Raw genomic sequence first — 21,134 nt, forward strand, 5'->3', positions numbered from 1 at the left:
ATGTACTGGTTGTTGCTGGGGATGATGTACTGGTTGTTGCTGGATTTGATTTACTGGTTGTTGCTGTAATTGATGTAGTTGTTGCTGGGATTGATGTACTGGTTGTTGCTGGGTTTGTTGTGCTGGTTGTTGCTGGGGTTGATGTAATTGTTGTTGCTGGGGTTGATGTACTGGTTGTTGCTGGGGTCGATGTACTGGTTGTTGCTGGGGTTGATGTGCTGGTTGTTGCTGGGGTTGATGTAATTGTTGTTGCTGGGATCGATGTACTGGTTGCTGCTGGGGTTGATGTACTGGTTGTTGCTGGGGTTGATGTACTGGTTGTTGCTGGGGTTGATGTGCTGGTTATTGCTGGGGTTGATGTACTGGTTGTTGCTGGGGTCGATGTGCTGGTTGCTGCTGGGATCGATGTACTGGTTGTTGCTGTGGATGATGTACTGGTTGTTGTTGGGGGTGATGTACTGGTTGTGGCTGGGGGTGATGTACTGGTTGTTGCTGGTGTCGATGTAATGGTTGTTGCTGGGGTCGATGTCCTGATTGTTGCTGGGGACGATGTACTGGTTGCTGCTGGTGTCGATGCGCTGGTTGCTGCTGGGGTCGATGTGCTGATTGTTGCTGGGGTCGATGTACTGGTTGTTGATTGATTTGATGCACTGGTTGTTGCTGGTGTTGATGTACTGGTTGTTGCTGGTGTCGATGTGCTGGTTGTTGCTGGGGTTGATGTACTAGTTGTTGCTGGTGTCGATGTACTGGTTGTTGCTGGGGTCGATGTGCTGGTTGCTGTTGGGGTTGATGTGCTGATTGCTGCAGGGGTCGATGTACTGGTTGTTGCTGGGGATGATGTACTGGTTGAAGCTGGATTTGATGTACTGGTTGTTGTTTGGATCGATGTAATTGTTGTTGCTGGGATGGATGTGCTGGTTGTTGCTGGGGTTGATGTACTGGTTGTTGCTGGGGTCGATGTACTGGTTGTTGCTGGGGTTGATGTGCTGGTTGTTGCTGGGGTTGATGCACTGGTTGTTGCTGGGATCGATGTGCTGGTTGTTGCTGGGGTCGATGTACTGGTTGTTGCTGGGGTTGATGTGCTGGTTGTTGCTGGGGTTGATGTGCTGGTTGTTGCTGGGGTTGATGTACTGGTTGTTGCCGGATTTGATGCACTGGTTGTTGCTGGGATCAATGTACTCGTTGTTGCTGGTGTTGATGTACTGGTTGTTGCTGGGGTTGATGTGCTGGTTGCTGCTGGGGTTGATGTACTGGTTGTTGCTGGGGATGATGTACTGGTTGTTGCTGGATTTGATTTACTGGTTGTTGCTGTAATTGATGTAGTTGTTGCTGGGATTGATGTACTGGTTGTTGCTGGGTTTGTTGTGCTGGTTGTTGCTGGGGTTGATGTAATTGTTGTTGCTGGGGTTGATGTACTGGTTGTTGCTGGGGTCGATGTACTGGTTGTTGCTGGGGTTGATGTGCTGGTTGTTGCTGGGGTTGATGCACTGGTTGTTGCTGGGATCGATGTGCTAGTTGTTGCTGGGGTCGATGTACTGGTTGTTGCTGGGGTTGATGTGCTGGTTGTTGCTGGGATCTTTGTGCTGGTTGTTGCTGGGGTTGATGTACTGATTGTTGCTGGGGTTGATGTACTGGTTGTTGCTGGGGTTGATGTCCTGGTTGTTGCTGGGGTCGATGTGCTGGTTGCTGCTGGGATCGATGTACTGGTTGTTGCTGGGGGTGATGTACTGGTTGTTGCTGGGTTTGAAGTGCTGATTGTTGCTGCGGTTGATGTACTGGTTGTTGCTGGTGTGGATGTACTGGTTGTTGCTGGGGTCGATATGCTGGTTGCTGCTGAGGTCGATGTGCTGGTTGTTGCTGGGGTTGATGTACTGGTTGTTGCCGGATTTGATGCACTGGTTGTTGCTGGGATCGATGTACTCGTTGTTGCTGGTGTTGATGTACTGGTTGTTGCTGGGGTTGATGTGCTGGTTGTTGCTGGGGTTGATGTACTGGTTGTTGCTGGGGATGATGTACTGGTTGTTGCTGGATTTGATTTACTGGTTGTTGCTGTAATTGATGTAGTTGTTGCTGGGATTGATGTACTGGTTGTTGCTGGGTTTGTTGTGCTGGTTGTTGCTGGGGTTGATGTAATTGTTGTTGCTGGGGTTGATGTACTGGTTGTTGCTGGGGTCGATGTACTGGTTGTTGCTGGGGTTGATGTGCTGGTTGTTGCTGGGGTTGATGCACTGGTTGTTGCTGGGATCGATGTGCTGGTTGTTGCTGGGATCGATGTACTGGTTGTTGCTGGGGTTGATGTGCTGGTTGTTGCTGGGGTTGATGTGCTGGTTGTTGCTGGGGTTGATGTACTGGTTGTTGCCGGATTTGATGCACTGGTTGTTGCTGGGATCAATGTACTCGTTGTTGCTGGTGTTGATGTACTGGTTGTTGCTGGGGTTGATGTGCTGGTTGCTGCTGGGGTTGATGTACTGGTTGTTGCTGGGGATGATGTACTGGTTGTTGCTGGATTTGATTTACTGGTTGTTGCTGTAATTGATGTAGTTGTTGCTGGGATTGATGTACTGGTTGTTGCTGGGTTTGTTGTGCTGGTTGTTGCTGGGGTTGATGTAATTGTTGTTGCTGGGGTTGATGTACTGGTTGTTGCTGGGGTCGATGTACTGGTTGTTGCTGGGGTTGATGTGCTGGTTGTTGCTGGGGTTGATGTAATTGTTGTTGCTGGGATCGATGTACTGGTTGCTGCTGGGGTTGATGTACTGGTTGTTGCTGGGGTTGATGTACTGGTTGTTGCTGGGGTTGATGTGCTGGTTATTGCTGGGGTTGATGTACTGGTTGTTGCTGGGGTCGATGTGCTGGTTGCTGCTGGGATCGATGTACTGGTTGTTGCTGTGGATGATGTACTGGTTGTTGTTGGGGGTGATGTACTGGTTGTGGCTGGGGGTGATGTACTGGTTGTTGCTGGTGTCGATGTAATGGTTGTTGCTGGGGTCGATGTGCTGATTGTTGCTGGGGACGATGTACTGGTTGCTGCTGGTGTCGATGCGCTGGTTGCTGCTGGGGTCGATGTGCTGATTGTTGCTGGGGTCGATGTACTGGTTGTTGATTGATTTGATGCACTGGTTGTTGCTGGTGTTGATGTACTGGTTGTTGCTGGTGTCGATGTGCTGGTTGTTGCTGGGGTTGATGTACTAGTTGTTGCTGGTGTCGATGTACTGGTTGTTGCTGGGGTCGATGTGCTGGTTGCTGTTGGGGTTGATGTGCTGATTGCTGCAGGGGTCGATGTACTGGTTGTTGCTGGGGATGATGTACTGGTTGAAGCTGGATTTGATGTACTGGTTGTTGTTTGGATCGATGTAATTGTTGTTGCTGGGATGGATGTGCTGGTTGTTGCTGTGGATGATGTACTGGTTGTTGCTGGGGGTGATGTACTGGTTGTACCTGGGGGTGATGTACTGGTTGTTGCTGGGATCGATGTACTGGTTGTTGCTGGGGTTGATATGCTGGTTGTTGCTGGGGTTGATGTACTGGTTGTTGCTGCGGTCGATGTACTGGTTGTTGCTGGATTTGATGCACTGGTTGTTGCTGGGATCGATGTACTCGTTGTTGCTGGTGTTGATGTACTGGCTGTTGCTGGGGTTGATGTGCTGGTTGCTACTGGGGTCGATGTTGTGGTTGTTACTGGGGGTAATGTGCTGGTTATTGCTGGTAGCGATGTACTGGTTGTTGCTGGGGATGATGTACTGGTTGTTGCTGGGGTTGATGTACTGGTTGTTGCGGGGTTTGATGTGCTGATTGTTGCTGGGGTTGATGTGCTGGTTGTTGCTGGGGTTGATGTGCTGGTTGTTGCTGGGGCTGATGTGCTGGTTGTTGCTGCGGTTGATGTACTGGTTGTTGCTGGGGTTGATGTACTGGTTGCTGCTGTCAATGTGCTGGTTGTTGCTGGGGTCGATGTACTGGTTGTTGCTGGGGTCGATGTACTGGTTGTTGCTGGGGTTGATGTACTCGTTGTTGCTGGGGGCGATGTGCTGGTTGCTGCTGGGATCGATGTACTGGTTGTTCCTGTGGTTGATGTACTGGTTGTTGCTGGGGGTGATGTACTGTTTGTTGCTGGGTTTGATGTACTGGTTGTTACTCGGGGTGATGTCCTGGTTGTTGCTGGGGTTGATGTACTGGTTGTTGCTGGGGTTGATGTGCTGGTTGTTGCTGGTGTTGACATCCTGGTTGTTGCTGGAGTTGATGTGCTGGTTGTTACTGGGGTTGATGTACTGGTTGTTGCTGGGGTTGATGTACTGCTTGTTGCTGGGGTTGATGTACTGGTTGTTGCTGGATTTGATTTACTGGTTGTTGCTGTAATTGATGTAGTTGTTGCTGGGATTGATGTACTGGTTGTTGCTGGGTTTGTTGTGCTGGTTGTTGCTGGGGTTGATGTAATTGTTGTTGCTGGGGTTGATGTACTGGTTGTTGCTGGGGTCGATGTACTGGTTGTTGCTGGGGTTGATGTGCTGGTTGTTGCTGGGGTTGATGCACTGGTTGTTGCTGGGATCGATGTGCTGGTTGTTGCTGGGGTCGATGTACTGGTTGTTGCTGGGGTTGATGTGCTGGTTGTTGCTGGGGTTGATGTGCTGGTTGTTGCGGTGTTTGATGTGCTGATTGTTGCTGGGGTTGATGTGCTGGTTGTTGCTGGGGTTGATGTGCTGGTTGTTGCTGGGGTTGATGTAATTGTTGCTGGGGTTGATGTGCTGGTTGTTGCTGGGGACGATATACTGGTTGTTGCTGGGATCGATGTACTGGTTGTTGATGTGGATGATGTACTGGTTGTTGCTGGGGTCGATGTACTGGTTGTTGCTGGGATTGATGTACTGGTTGTTGCTGGGGTTGATGTGCTGGTTGTTGCTGGGGTTGATGTGCTGGTTGTTGCTGGGGTCGATGTGCTGGTTGCTGCTGGGATCGATGTACTGGTTGTTGCTGTGGATGATGTACTGGTTGTTGTTGGGGGTGATGTACTGGTTGTTGCTGGGGGTGATGTACTAGTTGTTGCTGGGTTTGATGTGCTGATTGTTGCTGGGGTTGATGTCCTGGTTGTTGCTGGTGTCAATGTACTGGTTATTGCTGGGGTCGATGAGCTGGTTGCTGCTGGGGTCGATGTGCTGATTGTTGCTGGGGTCGATGTACTGGTTGTTGCTGGGGTTGATGTCCTGGTTGTTGCTGGTGTTGATGTACTGGTTGTTGCTGGGGTTGATGTCCTGGTTGTTGCTGGTGTTGATGTACTGGTTGTTGCTGGTGTTGATGTACTGGTTGTTGCTGGATTTGATGCACTGGTTGTTGCTGGTGTTGATGTACTGGTTGTTGCTGGGGTTGATGTGCTGGTTGCTGCGGGGGTCGATGTACTGGTTGTTGCTGGGGATGATGTACTGGTTGTTGCTGGATTTGATGTACTGGTTGTTGTTTGGATCGATGTAATTGTTGTTGCTGGGGTAGATGTACTGGTTGTTGCTGGGATCTTTGTGCTGGTTGTTGCTGGGGTTGATGTACTGATTGTTGCTGGGGTTGATGTACTGGTTGTTGCTGGGGTTGATGTCCTGGTTGTTGCTGGGGTCGATGTGCTGGTTGCTGCTGGGATCGATGTACTGGTTGTTGCTGGGGGTGATGTACTGGTTGTTGCTAGTTTTGAAGTGCTGATTGTTGCTGCGGTTGATGTACTGGTTGTTGCTGGTGTGGATGTACTGGTTGTTGCTGGGGTCGATATGCTGGTTGCTGCTGAGGTCGATGTGCTGGTTTTTGCTGGGGTTGATGTACTGGTTGTTGCCGGATTTGATGCACTGGTTGTTGCTGGGATCGATGTACTCGTTGTTGCTGGTGTTGATGTACTGGTTGTTGCTGGGGTTGATGTGCTGGTTGTTGCTGGGGTTGATGTACTGGTTGTTGCTGGGGATGATGTACTGGTTGTTGCTGGATTTGATTTACTGGTTGTTGCTGTAATTGATGTAGTTGTTGCTGGGATTGATGTACTGGTTGTTGCTGGGTTTGTTGTGCTGGTTGTTGCTGGGGTTGATGTAATTGTTGTTGCTGGGGTTGATGTACTGGTTGTTGCTGGGGTCGATGTACTGGTTGTTGCTGGGGTTGATGTGCTGGTTGTTGCTGGGGTTGATGCACTGGTTGTTGCTGGGATCGATGTGCTGGTTGTTGCTGGGGTCGATGTACTGGTTGTTGCTGGGGTTGATGTGCTGGTTGTTGCTGGGGTTGATGTGCTGGTTGTTGCTGGGGTTGATGTACTGGTTGTTGCCGGATTTGATGCACTGGTTGTTGCTGGGATCAATGTACTCGTTGTTGCTGGTGTTGATGTACTGGTTGTTGCTGGGGTTGATGTGCTGGTTGCTGCTGGGGTTGATGTACTGGTTGTTGCTGGGGATGATGTACTGGTTGTTGCTGGATTTGATTTACTGGTTGTTGCTGTAATTGATGTAGTTGTTGCTGGGATTGATGTACTGGTTGTTGCTGGGTTTGTTGTGCTGGTTGTTGCTGGGGTTGATGTAATTGTTGTTGCTGGGGTTGATGTACTGGTTGTTGCTGGGGTCGATGTACTGGTTGTTGCTGGGGTTGATGTGCTGGTTGTTGCTGGGGTTGATGCACTGGTTGTTGCTGGGATCGATGTGCTAGTTGTTGCTGGGGTCGATGTACTGGTTGTTGCTGGGGTTGATGTGCTGGTTGTTGCTGGGATCTTTGTGCTGGTTGTTGCTGGGGTTGATGTACTGATTGTTGCTGGGGTTGATGTACTGGTTGTTGCTGGGGTTGATGTCCTGGTTGTTGCTGGGGTCGATGTGCTGGTTGCTGCTGGGATCGATGTACTGGTTGTTGCTGGGGGTGATGTACTGGTTGTTGCTGGGTTTGAAGTGCTGATTGTTGCTGCGGTTGATGTACTGGTTGTTGCTGGTGTGGATGTACTGGTTGTTGCTGGGGTCGATATGCTGGTTGCTGCTGAGGTCGATGTGCTGGTTGTTGCTGGGGTTGATGTACTGGTTGTTGCCGGATTTGATGCACTGGTTGTTGCTGGGATCGATGTACTCGTTGTTGCTGGTGTTGATGTACTGGTTGTTGCTGGGGTTGATGTGCTGGTTGTTGCTGGGGTTGATGTACTGGTTGTTGCTGGGGATGATGTACTGGTTGTTGCTGGATTTGATTTACTGGTTGTTGCTGTAATTGATGTAGTTGTTGCTGGGATTGATGTACTGGTTGTTGCTGGGTTTGTTGTGCTGGTTGTTGCTGGGGTTGATGTAATTGTTGTTGCTGGGGTTGATGTACTGGTTGTTGCTGGGGTCGATGTACTGGTTGTTGCTGGGGTTGATGTGCTGGTTGTTGCTGGGGTTGATGCACTGGTTGTTGCTGGGATCGATGTGCTGGTTGTTGCTGGGATCGATGTACTGGTTGTTGCTGGGGTTGATGTGCTGGTTGTTGCTGGGGTTGATGTGCTGGTTGTTGCTGGGGTTGATGTACTGGTTGTTGCCGGATTTGATGCACTGGTTGTTGCTGGGATCAATGTACTCGTTGTTGCTGGTGTTGATGTACTGGTTGTTGCTGGGGTTGATGTGCTGGTTGCTGCTGGGGTTGATGTACTGGTTGTTGCTGGGGATGATGTACTGGTTGTTGCTGGATTTGATTTACTGGTTGTTGCTGTAATTGATGTAGTTGTTGCTGGGATTGATGTACTGGTTGTTGCTGGGTTTGTTGTGCTGGTTGTTGCTGGGGTTGATGTAATTGTTGTTGCTGGGGTTGATGTACTGGTTGTTGCTGGGGTCGATGTACTGGTTGTTGCTGGGGTTGATGTGCTGGTTGTTGCTGGGGTTGATGCACTGGTTGTTGCTGGGATCGATGTGCTAGTTGTTGCTGGGGTCGATGTACTGGTTGTTGCTGGGGTTGATGTGCTGGTTGTTGCTGGGGTTGATGTGCTGGTTGTTGCGGTGTTTGATGTGCTGATTGTTGCTGGGGTTGATGTGCTGGTTGTTGCTGGGGTTGATGTAATTGTTGTTGCTGGGGTTGATATGCTGGTTGTTGCTGGGGTCGATGTACTGGTTGCTGCTGGGATCGATGTACTGGTTGTTGCTGGTGTTGATGTACTGGTTGTTGCTGGGGTTGATGTGCTGGTTGCTGCTGGGGTTGATGTACTGGTTGTTGCTGGGGATGATGTACTGGTTGTTGCTGGATTTGATTTACTGGTTGTTGCTGTAATTGATGTAGTTGTTGCTGGGATTGATGTACTGGTTGTTGCTGGGTTTGTTGTGCTGGTTGTTGCTGGGGTTGATGTAATTGTTGTTGCTGGGGTTGATGTACTGGTTGTTGCTGGGTTCGATGTACTGGTTGTTGCTGGGGTTGATGTGCTGGTTGTTGCTGGGGTTGATGTGCTGGTTGTTGCGGTGTTTGATGTGCTGATTGTTGCTGGAGTTGATGTGCTGGTTGTTGCTGGGGTTGATGTGCTGGTTGTTGCTGGGGTTGATGTACTGGTTGTTGCTGGGGTTGATGTGCTAGTTGTTGCTGGGGTTGATGTGCTGGTTGTTGCTGGGGTCGATGTGCTGGTTGTTGCTGGGGTTGATGTGCTCGTTGTTGCTGGGGTTGATGTGCTCGTTGTTGCTGGCATCAATGTACTGGTTGTTGCTGCAGTTGATGTACTGGTTGTTGCTGGGCTTGATGTGCTGGTTGTTGCTGGGGTTGACGTGCTTGTTGTTGCTGGTGTTGATTTGCTGGTTGTTGCTGGGATCAATGTACTGGTTGTTGCTGGGGTTGATGTGCTGGTTATTGCTGGTGTCGATATACTGGTTGTTGCTGTGATCGATGTACTGGTTGTTGCTGGGGTCGATGTACTGGTTGTTGCTGGGGTTGATGTACTGGTTGATGCTGCGGTTGATGTGCTGGTTGTTGCTGGGGTTGATGTAATTGTTGTTGCTGGGGTCGATGTACTGGTTGTTGCTGGGGTTGATGTGCTGGTTGTTGCTGGGCTTGATGTACTGGTTGCTGCTGGGGTTGATGTGCTGGTTGTTGCTGGGGTTGATGTAATTGTTGTTGCTGGGATCGATGTACTGGTTGCTGCTGGGGTTGATGTACTGGTTGTTGCTGGGGTTGATGTACTGGTTGTTGCTGGGGTTGATGTGCTGGTTATTGCTGGGGTTGATGTACTGGTTGTTGCTGGGGTCGATGTGCTGGTTGCTGCTGGGATCGATGTACTGGTTGTTGCTGTGGATGATGTACTGGTTGTTGTTGGGGGTGATGTACTGGTTGTTGCTGGGGGTGATGTACTGGTTGTTGCTGGTGTCGATGTAATGGTTGTTGCTGGGGTCGATGTGCTGATTGTTGCTGGGGACGATGTACTGGTTGCTGCTGGTGTCGATGCGCTGGTTGCTGCTGGGGTCGATGTGCTGATTGTTGCTGGGGTCGATGTACTGGTTGTTGCTGGGATCGATGTACTCGTTGTTGCTGGTGTTGATGTACTGGCTGTTGCTGGGGTTGATGTGCTGGTTGCTACTGGGGTCGATGTTGTGGTTGTTACTGGGGGTAATGTGCTGGTTATTGCTGGTAGCGATGTACTGGTTGTTGCTGGGGATGATGTACTGGTTGTTGCTGGGGTTGATGTACTGGTTGTTGCGGGGTTTGATGTGCTGATTGTTGCTGGGGTTGATGTGCTGGTTGTTGCTGGGGTTGATGTGCTGGTTGTTGCTGGGGCTGATGTGCTGGTTGTTGCTGCGGTTGATGTACTGGTTGTTGCTGGGGTTGATGTACTGGTTGCTGCTGTCAATGTGCTGGTTGTTGCTGGGGTCGATGTACTGGTTGTTGCTGGGGTCGATGTACTGGTTGTTGCTGGTGTTGATGTACTCGTTGTTGCTGGGGGCGATGTGCTGGTTGCTGCTGGGATCGATGTACTGGTTGTTCCTGTGGTTGATGTACTGGTTGTTGCTGGGGGTGATGTACTGTTTGTTGCTGGGTTTGATGTACTGGTTGTTACTCGGGGTGATGTCCTGGTTGTTGCTGGGGTTGATGTACTGGTTGTTGCTGGGGTTGATGTGCTGGTTGTTGCTGGTGTTGACATCCTGGTTGTTGCTGGAGTTGATGTGCTGGTTGTTACTGGGGTTGATGTACTGGTTGTTGCTGGGGTTGATGTACTGCTTGTTGCTGGGGTTGATGTACTGGTTGTTGCTGGGGTTGATGTGCTGGTTGTTGCTGGTGTTGATGTACTGCTTGTTGCTTGGATTGATGTACTGGTTGTTGCTGGGGTTGATGTACTGGTTGTTGCTGGAGTTGATGTGCTGGTTGTTACTCGGGGTGATGTACTGGTTGTTGCTGGGGTTGATGTACTGCTTGTTGCTGGGATTGATGTACTGGTTGTTCCTGTGGTTGATGTACTGGTTGTTGCTGGGGGTGATGTACTGTTTGTTGCTGGGTTTGATGTACTGGTTGTTGCTGGGGTTGATGTACTGGTTGTTACTCGGGGTGATGTACTGGTTGTTTCTGGGGTTGATGTACTGCTTGTTGCTGGGGTTGATGTACTGGTTGTTGCTGGGGTTGATGCACTGGTTGCTGCTGGTGTTGATGTGCTGGTTGCTGCTGGGGTTGTTGTGCTGTTTGTTGCTGGGATCGATGTGCTGGTTGCTGCTGGCAGCGATGTGCTGGTTGCTGCTGGGGTTGATGTGCTGGTTGCTGCTGGAATTGAAGTGCTGGTTGCTTCTGCGATTGATGTGCTGGTTATTGCTGGGGTTGATGTGTGAGTTGTTGCTGGGGTTGATGTGCTGGTTGCTGCTGGGGTTGATGTGCTGGTTGCTTCTGCGATTGATGTGCTGGTTGTTGCTGGGGTTGATGTGTTAGTTGTTGCTGGGGTTGATGTGTTAGTTGTTGCTGGGGTTGATGTGCTGGTCGCTGCTGGAGTTGATTTGCTGGTTGTTGCTGGGGTTGATTTACTGGTTGTTGCTGGGGTTGATGTACTGGTTGTTGCTGAGGTTGATGTGCTAGTTGTTGCTGGGATCAATGTACTGGTGGTTGCTGGGGTCGATGTTCTCGTGGTTGCTGGGGTCGATGTGCTGGTGGTTGCTGGGATCGATGTAATGGTTGTTGCTGCGCTCGATGTGCTGGTGGCTGCCCGGGTCGATGTGCTGGTTGCTGCTGGGGTTGACACGTTTGAACCTAAAAGCAGGTCAGACAGACACACTGAGTGAAGAGAATGCTGGGAAATAATTAATCTTAAGTCCCACATGTATCGAGGAGCCAAGACATTGATGAGCCAGATTGAGCAGGAAATTTCCGATGGGTTTGTAATGGCTGTCTAATTCAGCTCCTGAGGTCTCTCAAGTTTGTGCTGAGGATTCAGGAATCCATAAAACTGTCAGTTTAACACTTTAGAGCCATAGTGTCACAGAAATATACAGCACAGAAACAAACCCTTCAGTCCAACTTGTCCATATCGATCAGATATCTGAACCAAATCCACTCCCATTTGCCAGTACTGGGCCCATATACCACTGAACCCTTCCTGTTCATATACCCATCCAGATGCCTTTTAAATGCTGTAACTGTACCAGCCTCCACCACATCCTCTGGCAGCTCATTCCATACACGTACCACCCTCTGCGTGAAAAAGTTTCCCCTTAGGTCTCTTTTATATCTTTCCCCTCTCACCCTAAATCTATGCCCCCTAGTTCTGGACTCCCCCACCCCAGGGAAAAGACCCTGTCTAGTTACCCAATCCATGTTTCTCATGATTTAATAAACCTCTATAAGATCACCCCTCAGCCTCTGACACTCCAGGCAAAACAGCCCCAGCCTGTTCAGCCTCTCCCTGTAGCTCAGATCCTCCAGCCCTGGCAACATCCTTGTAAATGTTTTCTGAACCCTTTCAAGTTTCTCAACATCTTTCTGATAGGAAGGAGACCAGAATTTATCTCAATTAAACTCCATCTGCCATTCCTCAGCCCATTGGCCCATCTGATCAAGATCCTGTTGTAATCTGAGGTAACCTTCTTCAATGTCCACGACACCTCCAATTTTGGTGTCATCTGCAAACTTACTAAATATACCTCTGCATTCAGGGATTTACTGATTTCTCTGAATGTCATCGATCGAGAGATGTGGAATATATACACTCCGATAGGAGAGAGCTGGGAATGGGTGTAATGTGGTCAGTTTAATTATTAATTCATGCCCTCTTTAATAAAGCGAGGAGATCACTGACAGAGATGGGCAATGACCTGCCCACTGATCTCAGTTCATTCCAAAACACCAATTGGAAATCTTCATCACCAGATGTTCTCCGTGAACAGGAGAAGGATTGGACTGGGCAGGATCCGGAAGATGATGCTTCCTAAGAGGTTTGGGAGGAAGGGTGAGGGATTTGGGGATAAGGGAGTGGGGGGGTTAGTGTTGAGATTTCCACTGGACCTGCCCCTACACTCCAGGCTGTGAATGATCTCTCCCCAGCTCACACTGGGTTAGCGGGAGCTACAAGCAAGTTGAGGAGACTGCTCTCGTCAGGCAGAGTCGGAGACTGAAGGATTGAGGGAATGGGCTATTCTGGGATGAGTGAGATTCAATGAGGGGAAATTGTGCGAATTGGAGAGATCAATCCCTTCAGATGGAGAAAGGGGAACCAGTTCCCAGGCAGTCCCCCGGGGATTGTGAACGGGCTCCATTTGCAAGTTGGCCTGGACTCAAGTCGGAATCTCATCCCCCAGCAATGTAAAGCAGCTGTTTGTAAATACAGGAACCATTAGAGCATTGGATGGTTATAATTACAGCCCAGGATGGGATCATCTTTGTAAGGATTGTCTGTAAGGCGGATGGTTGTAAATCAGGAACCACCCCCCGCCCGTCTGCTGTATTTTCGAAATGGGATGGAGTTAGAAACTGTGGGGGTGAGGAACATCATGACCAGTCCATCATGTGGGCACTTTGCAACCGAATTCATCGGCAGCTTCATTCTGATGCAGAAGTTGAATTTTTCATTGACAAATCAACATTGAGGGATCTGACCATCTGCAATGCTGTCCAGGAGAATGAGTCTCACTCCCTAAGGAGAGAAATTCCTCCCAGATTCTTTCCTAGGATTCTTCCCGACTATTGTGACTCCTATTCCCAGAGTCACCGCAACGGCTAAAGATATTATCGGAGAATGTAAGTTCCCAAATGAACTGGCCGTTTAGACTGAGGTTGATGGGAAGCACAGACCAGGTTTCTGAGCAAGGAATATTACTGACCTCAGGAAGGAATTGCTAGGAACAGAAGGTTTCGGTTCTGTCACCAACCAAAGACCAATCAGCTCCTGCTCTGGGTGTGTCTGCTGGGACTGAGCTGGTTTCAACCTGGACTGACCACCCACCCACTCTCCCCACTACACACACACAGGCACACACAAACACACACTCAGGCACAGGCAGACACGCACACACAAACACACAGGCACAGACAGACACACACACACACACACACACACAGACACACACACACAGACACACACACCAACGCGGACAAACACACACACACACAGACACACACACACAGACACACACACCAACGCGGACAAACACACACAGAAACACACACAGTCACACAGGCACCCGCACACACACAAAGACACACAGGCACGCTCACACACACAGACACACACATTCTCTCTCACACACACACACACACACACACACACACAAAACCTTGATCTCCTCCCATTGGCTTGAAGCAGCAGCTGTGTAAACATCACTCACAATGAGGAGCAGGGAACTTACTTTTCCAAAATACTGCGAGCCCTTCCCACCTTCCCCAGCAGTAACCATCACACTGACCCCCTTCCCCACCTAACCCCAAAATGCCAGGCGATTTGAGGAAGGTTGCGTACCTGAATAAAACATCCTGAAGGAGTCTGGGGGATTGGGACACACGATAGTCTCTCCTGCATCCAGTGAGGAACAGGGAAGAAATGTCCCTCCGTGGGGAGTTGAACTCCTGACCACAGGCAGTGGTTAGGATGGCTAGCTCAATGAATCTAAGGGGAACAGGGACTGAGGGGGAACGGAGCAGAGGGATCAGTCAATGAGCTTAAAGTGAGGGGATCCAACTGAAGCAGCACGATCCGAGGGGATCTGGTGCAGGATCTAGACACCATTATTGCCTGGGGACAGTGGGGATCTGAAGGGGGGATGGTCACTGGGTGTCTCCCACCGAGTCTGTGTCACCTTTACCTGGATCCACTGTGGTGGTGATCCCTGGGTCTCCATTACACAAAGAGCCTTCACAGCAGGACACGTCGCTTAGCAACAAACCCAACGCTCGCAAATCCATCCGCGCTCCGCACTGATTCGCCGAAGCACATCCTTTAAAAACGACATCTCGGCCAACATCTGACACTGTGGGGGAGATCAGAGAACAGATCACATCGCAACAGAGTGGATCCCAGACAGGAAACAGGGTCACTGTCCTGATTGGAGGATCAGTGACAGAGGGAGGCTGGGATTGGAGGATCAGTGAGAGCGGGCAGCTGTGATTGGAGGATCAGTGGGAGAGGGAGTTTGTGATTGGAGATTCAGTGGGAGAGGGAGGCTGTGATTGGAGGATCAGTGAGAGCGGGCAACTGTGATTGGAGGATCAGTGGGAGAGGGAGTTTGTGATTGGAGATTCAGTGGGAGAGGGAGGCTGTGATTGGAGGATCAGTGGGAGAGGGAGGCTGTGATTAGCGAGTCAATGAGAGCGGGAGGCTGTAATTGGAGGATCAGAGATAGAGGGACAGTATGATTGGAGAGTTAGTGAGAGCAGGAGGCTGTGATTGGAGGATCAATGACCTGGGCTATGATTAGACGGTCAGTGAGCTCGACTGTGATGGGAAGCTCATCGATAGAGGAGACTGCGATTGGAGGGTCAGAGAGTGAGAGGAAGCCTGTGATTGGAGAGTCTGGGACAGAAGGATGGAATGATTGGAGACTCGGCGATAGAGGGAAGCTGTGATTGGAGGGTCAGTGAGAGCGGGCGGCTGTGATTGTAGGGTCAGTGGGAGAGGGAGCTTGTGATTGGAGGATCAGTGGGAGAGGGAGCCTGTGAATGGAGGATCAGTGGGAGAGGGAGCCTGTGATTGAAGGATCACTGAGAGCAGGCAGCTGTGATTGGAGGATAGTGAGAGAGGGAGGCTGTGATTGGAGGATCAGTGGGAAGGGAGGCTGTGATTGGAGGATAGTGAGAGAGGGAGGCAGTGATTGGAAGATCAGTAATAGAGGGACAGTATGATTGGAGAGTTAGTGAGAGCAGGAGGCTGTGATTGGAGGATCAGTGACCTGGGCTATGATTGGATGGTCACTGACCTCGACGATGATGGGAGGCTCATCGATAGAGGAGACTGCGATTGGAGGGTCAGGGAGTGAGAGGAAGCCGATGATTGGAGAGTCTGGGATGGAAGGATGGTATGATTGGAGACTTGGCAATAGAGGGAGGCTGTGATTGGAGGGTCAGTGTTAGAAGGAGCCTGTGATTGGACGATTTGTGATGGAGAGAAGTTTTGATTGGAGGATCAGTTTGCTGGGCTACGTTTGGAGGGTCAGTGAGAGCGGGAGGATGTGACTGGAGGATAGTGAGAACGGGAGGCAGTGATTGGAGGCTTAGTAAGAGCAGGAGGCTATGATTGGTGAGTCCGTGAGAGCGTGAGGCTGTGATTGGATGCGCGGTGAGAGAGGGAGGCTTCGATTGGAGGATCGGTGTACTGGGCTGTGATTGGAGGATCAGTGATAGCGGGAGCCTGTGATTGGAGGATCACTGAGCTGGGCTGGGGTTGGTGGGTTCCTGGGGAGAGGTACAGCTTTCCTCCGCGATCCGGAAAGTAGCGGCGTTCCCATGAAACCTTTCAGAAGCCGAAATGGCACAAAGTGAAGAATCAGTTCCTTTTCTGGGAAAAGTGAAAATCCTCTTTGGATTTCTTTCAGTGAGTGAAAACAGATACTAATGTAGGTCTTTGTGAAAAGGCAGGTGGGGGAAAGTGAACTTTCCAAAAGCAGGGGATACCTGTAGGATGTTACATTCTGAGCAATGTCTGGGTGAGGGCTGTGAGGCTGAGAGCCAGACCAGGGGCCCAAAAACTCCCTCCCCCAGACACCTACCCTCCTGGAGGGTGTGGGGGGGTGAAACCTGCTCAGGGGGTGAGAGCTGGATTGGGGAAGGGGCCCAGAATCAGGCACATTCCCTGTCAGCGACTCCCTGTCAGGGGATGGTCCCGAGCCAAGTGCTGAGGCCCACGGAGAGTATCAACCCAGGCCCAGGCCCAGGTGAGATTGGGGCTGAAGGATGTTCCCATTCAGCACCAGCCAGTGACCCACCTCTCCCTCTGCATACAGACTGTGGACTGACAACTGGGTCAAAGAGGGAACCCAGTCAGTACTGCATCCTGGTGGACAAGAATGGGCTGAATGGCCTCATCCTGTGCTGTGCTATCCCATCATTCCATTCTCCTGAACAATGGCTCCCTTCAACATCCCAAACCTGGGAGTGAGTTCGACATTGACCCTGAAGCTCAGTGACTGAGGTTGGGAGAGAGCAGTGGACGATGCAGTGTATCTACGTACACAATCTCTGTTGGCCTTTTCCATTCACACAGCGATTCTCCCGACCCGCACACTCCACCTTCTGTAGATTGGCCAGGCAGGAGGCCATGGATGGACTGTAGCATCCGAAACATTGCAGTCCGTTCAGGGTGGTGTTGGCAGGCTCTGAAATCACAAAGGGAAGAAGAGAAGATGCCTTCTCTTTGATTCAAGGGCAAAACCATCCTCCCCTCAAATCGTCACATCCCCTCCCCCTAACACAACTCCCCAAACCTGACGTTCATCACCTCCCCCCCCCCCCCCCCCCCAGGGTTTTCATGTGGGTCTGAATCCTGACAGACCTCACTGTGATCCTCACCTGCTACTGTCTGGTCATTACATCGGTCTGAGCCACAGAGACGGCTGCTCCGGGAGATAAACACCCTTCCAGTGCTCAACGAAACATCTTCGGAGGGACTCTCACAGCGTTGTTCAATGTGTCTGAGTGTCTCAGTCCCACTGTCTACGGTAAACAGGCTGGAGTTAGAACTTCACCACATCATTTGTTTAGCTTCACTCCGTCTGCAACAATTTCTGTCGATGCCCCACAGAAAGCATCCTATCTGGATGCATCCCAGCTTGGTATGGAGCACAACAAATTACAGAGAGATGTGAACACAGCGCAGTCCATCACACAAAGCAGCCTTCCCCCCGTTATCTCCATCTACACTTCCCACTGCCTCGGGCAAGTAACGAACATCATTAAAGCGCCTTCCCAGCCCGGGAATACTTTCTCCCACCCTCTTCCATCGGGCAGGAGATACAAAGGTTTGAAAACATGTACCAACAGATTCGAGCACAGCTTCTTCCCCGCTGTTATCAGACTAATGACCCAACCGTACCTATGTTAGAGTTGATGTCTCTCTGCATCTTCCCTGTGGCTGGAACACTATATTCTGCATTCTGTTCCATTACCCTGATGTACTTCTGTAAGGTGTGATTTGTCTGGATATCATACAGAACAATACTTTTCACTGTATCTCAGTGCATGTGACAATAATAAACCCAGTATCACAATGAGATATTTTCAGAACCTCACTGTTCTGGAGAATATCACCCTACGCCTCTTCAGGGGCTGGGATGATTGTCAACTCCGGCCCTCCTGCCTCAGAGGTCGGGACACTCCACCTGTCTCACAGCAGTACCCCTGCTCCATGTGGGTTTGCGCTGGGAGGAACTGAAACCAGGAGCCAGAACCTAGTCTCCAGCCGACACGTCTGCAATCAGCCAACAGGGAAAGAAACTTCCCGTCACACTGTCTGGCCCCATTCCCTCCAATCTGGGAAGAGTCGGCTTTCAACAGAAAGGCAGGATTACCGATGATGGTGTGGGATGACACAGTCTGGCAGTTGGTGATGCCAATCAGGCAAGTGTTCTCTCTCAGTGAGCAGGAACCGGAGGAGGCTGAACACGTGAAACATTGAAGAGATCGTCCTGCGAAGGGAGAGATTGCAGAGAATTCAGTGAGACTCGGAGTTTCAGTTTGAGGAGAATTTTCACTCAGGGACCATGACTGTGCTTTCAAATTACACCCCCTCATTCCGATCACAACCTCAAACATTTCACTCACACTGCGAGGGATATTAATGGGTGTGGGGAGTGAAGAGGGAGAGTGAGATTAGACTGGGTGGAATATTAATGGGTGTGGGGAGTGAGGGGAGAGTTGGATTAGACTGGGTGGGATATTAAATGGTGTGGGGAATGAGGGGGAGAGTGGGATTAGACTGGGTGGGATATTAAACGGTGTGGGGAGTGAGGAGGGAGAGTGGGATTAGACTGGGTGGGATATTAAAGGGTGTGGGGAATGAGGGGGAGAGTGGGATTAGACTGGGTGGGATATTAAATGGTGTGGGGAGTGAGGGGGAGAGTTGGATTAGACTGAGTGTGATATTAAACGGTGTGGGGAGTGAGGAGGGAGAGTGGGATTAGACTGGGTGGGATATTAATGGGTGTGGGGAGTGAGGAGGGAGAGTTGGATTAAACTGGGTGGGATATTAAATGGTGTGGGGAATGAGGGGGAGAGTGGGATTCAACTGGGTGGGATATTAATGGGTGTGAGGAGTGAGGGGGAGAGTGGGATAAGACTGAGTGTGATATTAAACGGTGTGGGGAGTGAGAGGGAGAGTGGGATTAGACTGGGTGGGGTATTAAAGGGTGTGGGGAGTGAGAGGGAGAGTGGGATAATACTGAGTGTGATATTAAACTCTGTGGGGAGTGAGGGGGAGAGTGGGATTCGACTGGGTGGGATATTAAAGGGAATGGGGAGTGAGGGGGAGAGTGGGATTAGACTGGGTGGGATATTAAAGGGAGTGGGGAATGAGGGGGTGAGTGGGATGAGACTGGGTGGGATATTAAAGGGTGTGGGGAGTGAGGGGGAGAGTGGGATTAGACTGGGTGGGGTATTAAAGGGTATGGGGAGTGTGGGATTAGACTTGGTGGGATATTAAAGGATGTGGAGAGTGAGGTGGAGAGTGGGATATTAAAGGACATTCGTGAGACTTCGTCTGGAATACTGTGGCCTGTTCTGTTCTCCCTGTTATCGGAAGAATATAATTAAACTGAGAGGGTCCTGAAGAGATTTCCCAGGATGTTCCTTGGAATAGTGGGTTTGAGTTATAAGGAGAGGCTGGATGGGCTGGGAGTTTATTCACTGGAGCGTAGGAGGTTGATGGGTGACCTTATCGACGTTTATAAAGTCATGAGGGGTTCAGATAAGGTGAAAGGCAGGTGGTTTTTTTCCCTCGTGTGGGGGATTTCAAGACTACAATGGATATTTTTAATGTGAGAGGAGAAAGATTTAAAAAGAATGAGGGGTAAGTTTTATCCACAGAGTGTGGTTTGTGTGTGCCATGACCTTCCAGAGGAAGTAGTGAGTGTGGACACAGTTACTCTGTTTTAAAGACATTTGGACAAGTCAGTGAATAAGAAATGTTTGGAGGGATAGGGTCAAACGTAGGCAAGTGGGATGAGCTCGATTTGGGAATATGTTCGGATTGGACGGGTTGGGTCTGTTCCTGTGCTGTCTGACTGTAACTCAGCACCTTGAGGGGCAATCCCAGAGAGTGGGACATCAATGATAGCGTCAGGATCACCCAACCCGATCAGTGACACAAACAGATCATTCCTTACCTGCTGTGATCCCAGCACAGACCAGGACAATGCTGAAGAACACCTTCATGTTTTCCCCTGCAGAGTCGGTGTGTCTGGGATGATGGTGAGCTGTGTCTGTGTTCACAAACTGCTCTCTTTCTGTTCTGAAATCAGAAAACACCATCAGAGATGTTGGACCGAGCCCTCTGCCAGCAGCCACACAGTACAGGCTTTACCCCACCCCATTCCCCTCCCACAGTCTGTGCCGTGTCGGGTCAGGGACAGACAGTGTACCTTATGCTTTAGAAACTCTGTGACCATTCCTGCCTGACCACAAGGGAAAGGATCGACAGCTCATGGATTCCCTGTGACCCTGCTGCAGCTTTCCCAGGAACAGGGTGGGAACGTGCCTTACAAATACCTCAGGGGCTGGGGGAGAGCACCCTGTACAGGGCACAGGGCTGACCCACTCACACAGCACCAGGGACATGGTTCACCACAGAAGGAGGCCATTCGGCCTTCCCTGCCTGTACCAGCCCGTTACACCTAGTGCCACTACCTCGTGCCAACCTCCTGCTTTCTCCCCACAGCTTTGAACGTTGTGTTATGTTCATTCCCCCCCTAACGATCCAATGGCCCTCTTCCATCGTACCCGCCTCTCCCATATTTCCAGCTGGAACTTTCCGGATCCTAACCGGCCAATGGGCCAAGAGAGCTCTTTTGTGCTTTCTGATTCGATGTTGAAACACTCACTGAGTTAACAAGGCCTCACCTGTCTTGGGGAAATCCCTCCACATTCATTCAATTCCTTACTGAGAAACCTCAGGGACAATCAAAGGCTGAAAGAATGATTTTATCCTTCTTGCATGCAGCAACCCAAATCAGCCCGTCAACAAAGTGAGTTAAACCTCACAACCCGACCTGACTATGGCCTGATTAAGGGTGGAACGAGGCAACAATCCCACCAATGGTGATCCGTCTTTGGAAGGCTCCAGCGTTCCATCCTGATGCCAAGCTGATCTCCGGAGTCCTGCTAAAGGTGTTCGATTCTCGCACAAGATAACATCCTTCGGGCCTTTGAGGTTATATGTTGATGATCCTTAAAGTCCCTTTCATCCAAAATGTTGATCATCCTCCTGGCGTCATGAAGTCATACAGCATGGAAACTGACCCTTCGGTCTAACCCGTCCATGATGACCAGATATCCCAATCTACTCCCTTTTGCCAGCATTTGGCCCATATCCCCCTAAATCCTTCCTGTTCATATACCTATCCAGATGCCTTTTAAATGCTGTAATTGTACCAGCCTCCACCACTTCCTCTGGCAGCTCATTCCATACACGGACTACCCTCTGTGTGAGTAAGGTGCCCCTTTAGTCACTTTTAAATCTTTCCCCTTCCCTCCTCAAACCAATGCCCTCGAACTCTGGACTCCCCCACTCCAAGGAAAAAGACCTTGTCTAT

At 50.3% G+C, this 21,134-nt stretch overlaps 1 protein-coding gene and 1 long non-coding RNA gene across 2 annotated transcripts in view; both read right to left on the minus strand.

Moving 5' to 3' along the window:
- Nucleotides 1–14,301, minus strand: part of LOC140458720 (uncharacterized) — a 30,823-nt gene extending 16,522 nt beyond the window's left edge. The window contains exons 1-10 of the mRNA XM_072553383.1: nucleotides 14,202–14,301; nucleotides 10,960–11,157; nucleotides 8,251–8,859; nucleotides 7,657–8,139; nucleotides 3,952–4,344; nucleotides 3,587–3,912; nucleotides 3,043–3,475; nucleotides 2,731–2,931; nucleotides 2,518–2,691; nucleotides 820–2,049 (exon numbers count right to left, since the gene is read on the minus strand). Of these exons, the coding sequence (XP_072409484.1) occupies nucleotides 820–2,049; nucleotides 2,518–2,691; nucleotides 2,731–2,931; nucleotides 3,043–3,475; nucleotides 3,587–3,912; nucleotides 3,952–4,344; nucleotides 7,657–8,139; nucleotides 8,251–8,859; nucleotides 10,960–11,157; nucleotides 14,202–14,301 (4,147 nt within the window). The remainder of the gene's footprint in view (nucleotides 1–819; nucleotides 2,050–2,517; nucleotides 2,692–2,730; nucleotides 2,932–3,042; nucleotides 3,476–3,586; nucleotides 3,913–3,951; nucleotides 4,345–7,656; nucleotides 8,140–8,250; nucleotides 8,860–10,959; nucleotides 11,158–14,201) is intronic.
- A 2,353-nt stretch (nucleotides 14,302–16,654) lies between these two features.
- Nucleotides 16,655–18,000, minus strand: LOC140458799 (uncharacterized). The gene is made up of 3 exons (XR_011953701.1): nucleotides 17,898–18,000; nucleotides 16,900–17,043; nucleotides 16,655–16,706 (listed from the first exon to the last, which is right to left on the minus strand). It is a non-coding gene; the product is annotated as an uncharacterized lncRNA (long non-coding RNA).
- Between the last annotated feature and the right edge of the window lie 3,134 nt (nucleotides 18,001–21,134).

Source organism: Chiloscyllium punctatum, chromosome 34, assembly GCF_047496795.1.
Source record: "Chiloscyllium punctatum isolate Juve2018m chromosome 34, sChiPun1.3, whole genome shotgun sequence".
Taxonomy (NCBI): domain Eukaryota; kingdom Metazoa; phylum Chordata; class Chondrichthyes; order Orectolobiformes; family Hemiscylliidae; genus Chiloscyllium; species Chiloscyllium punctatum.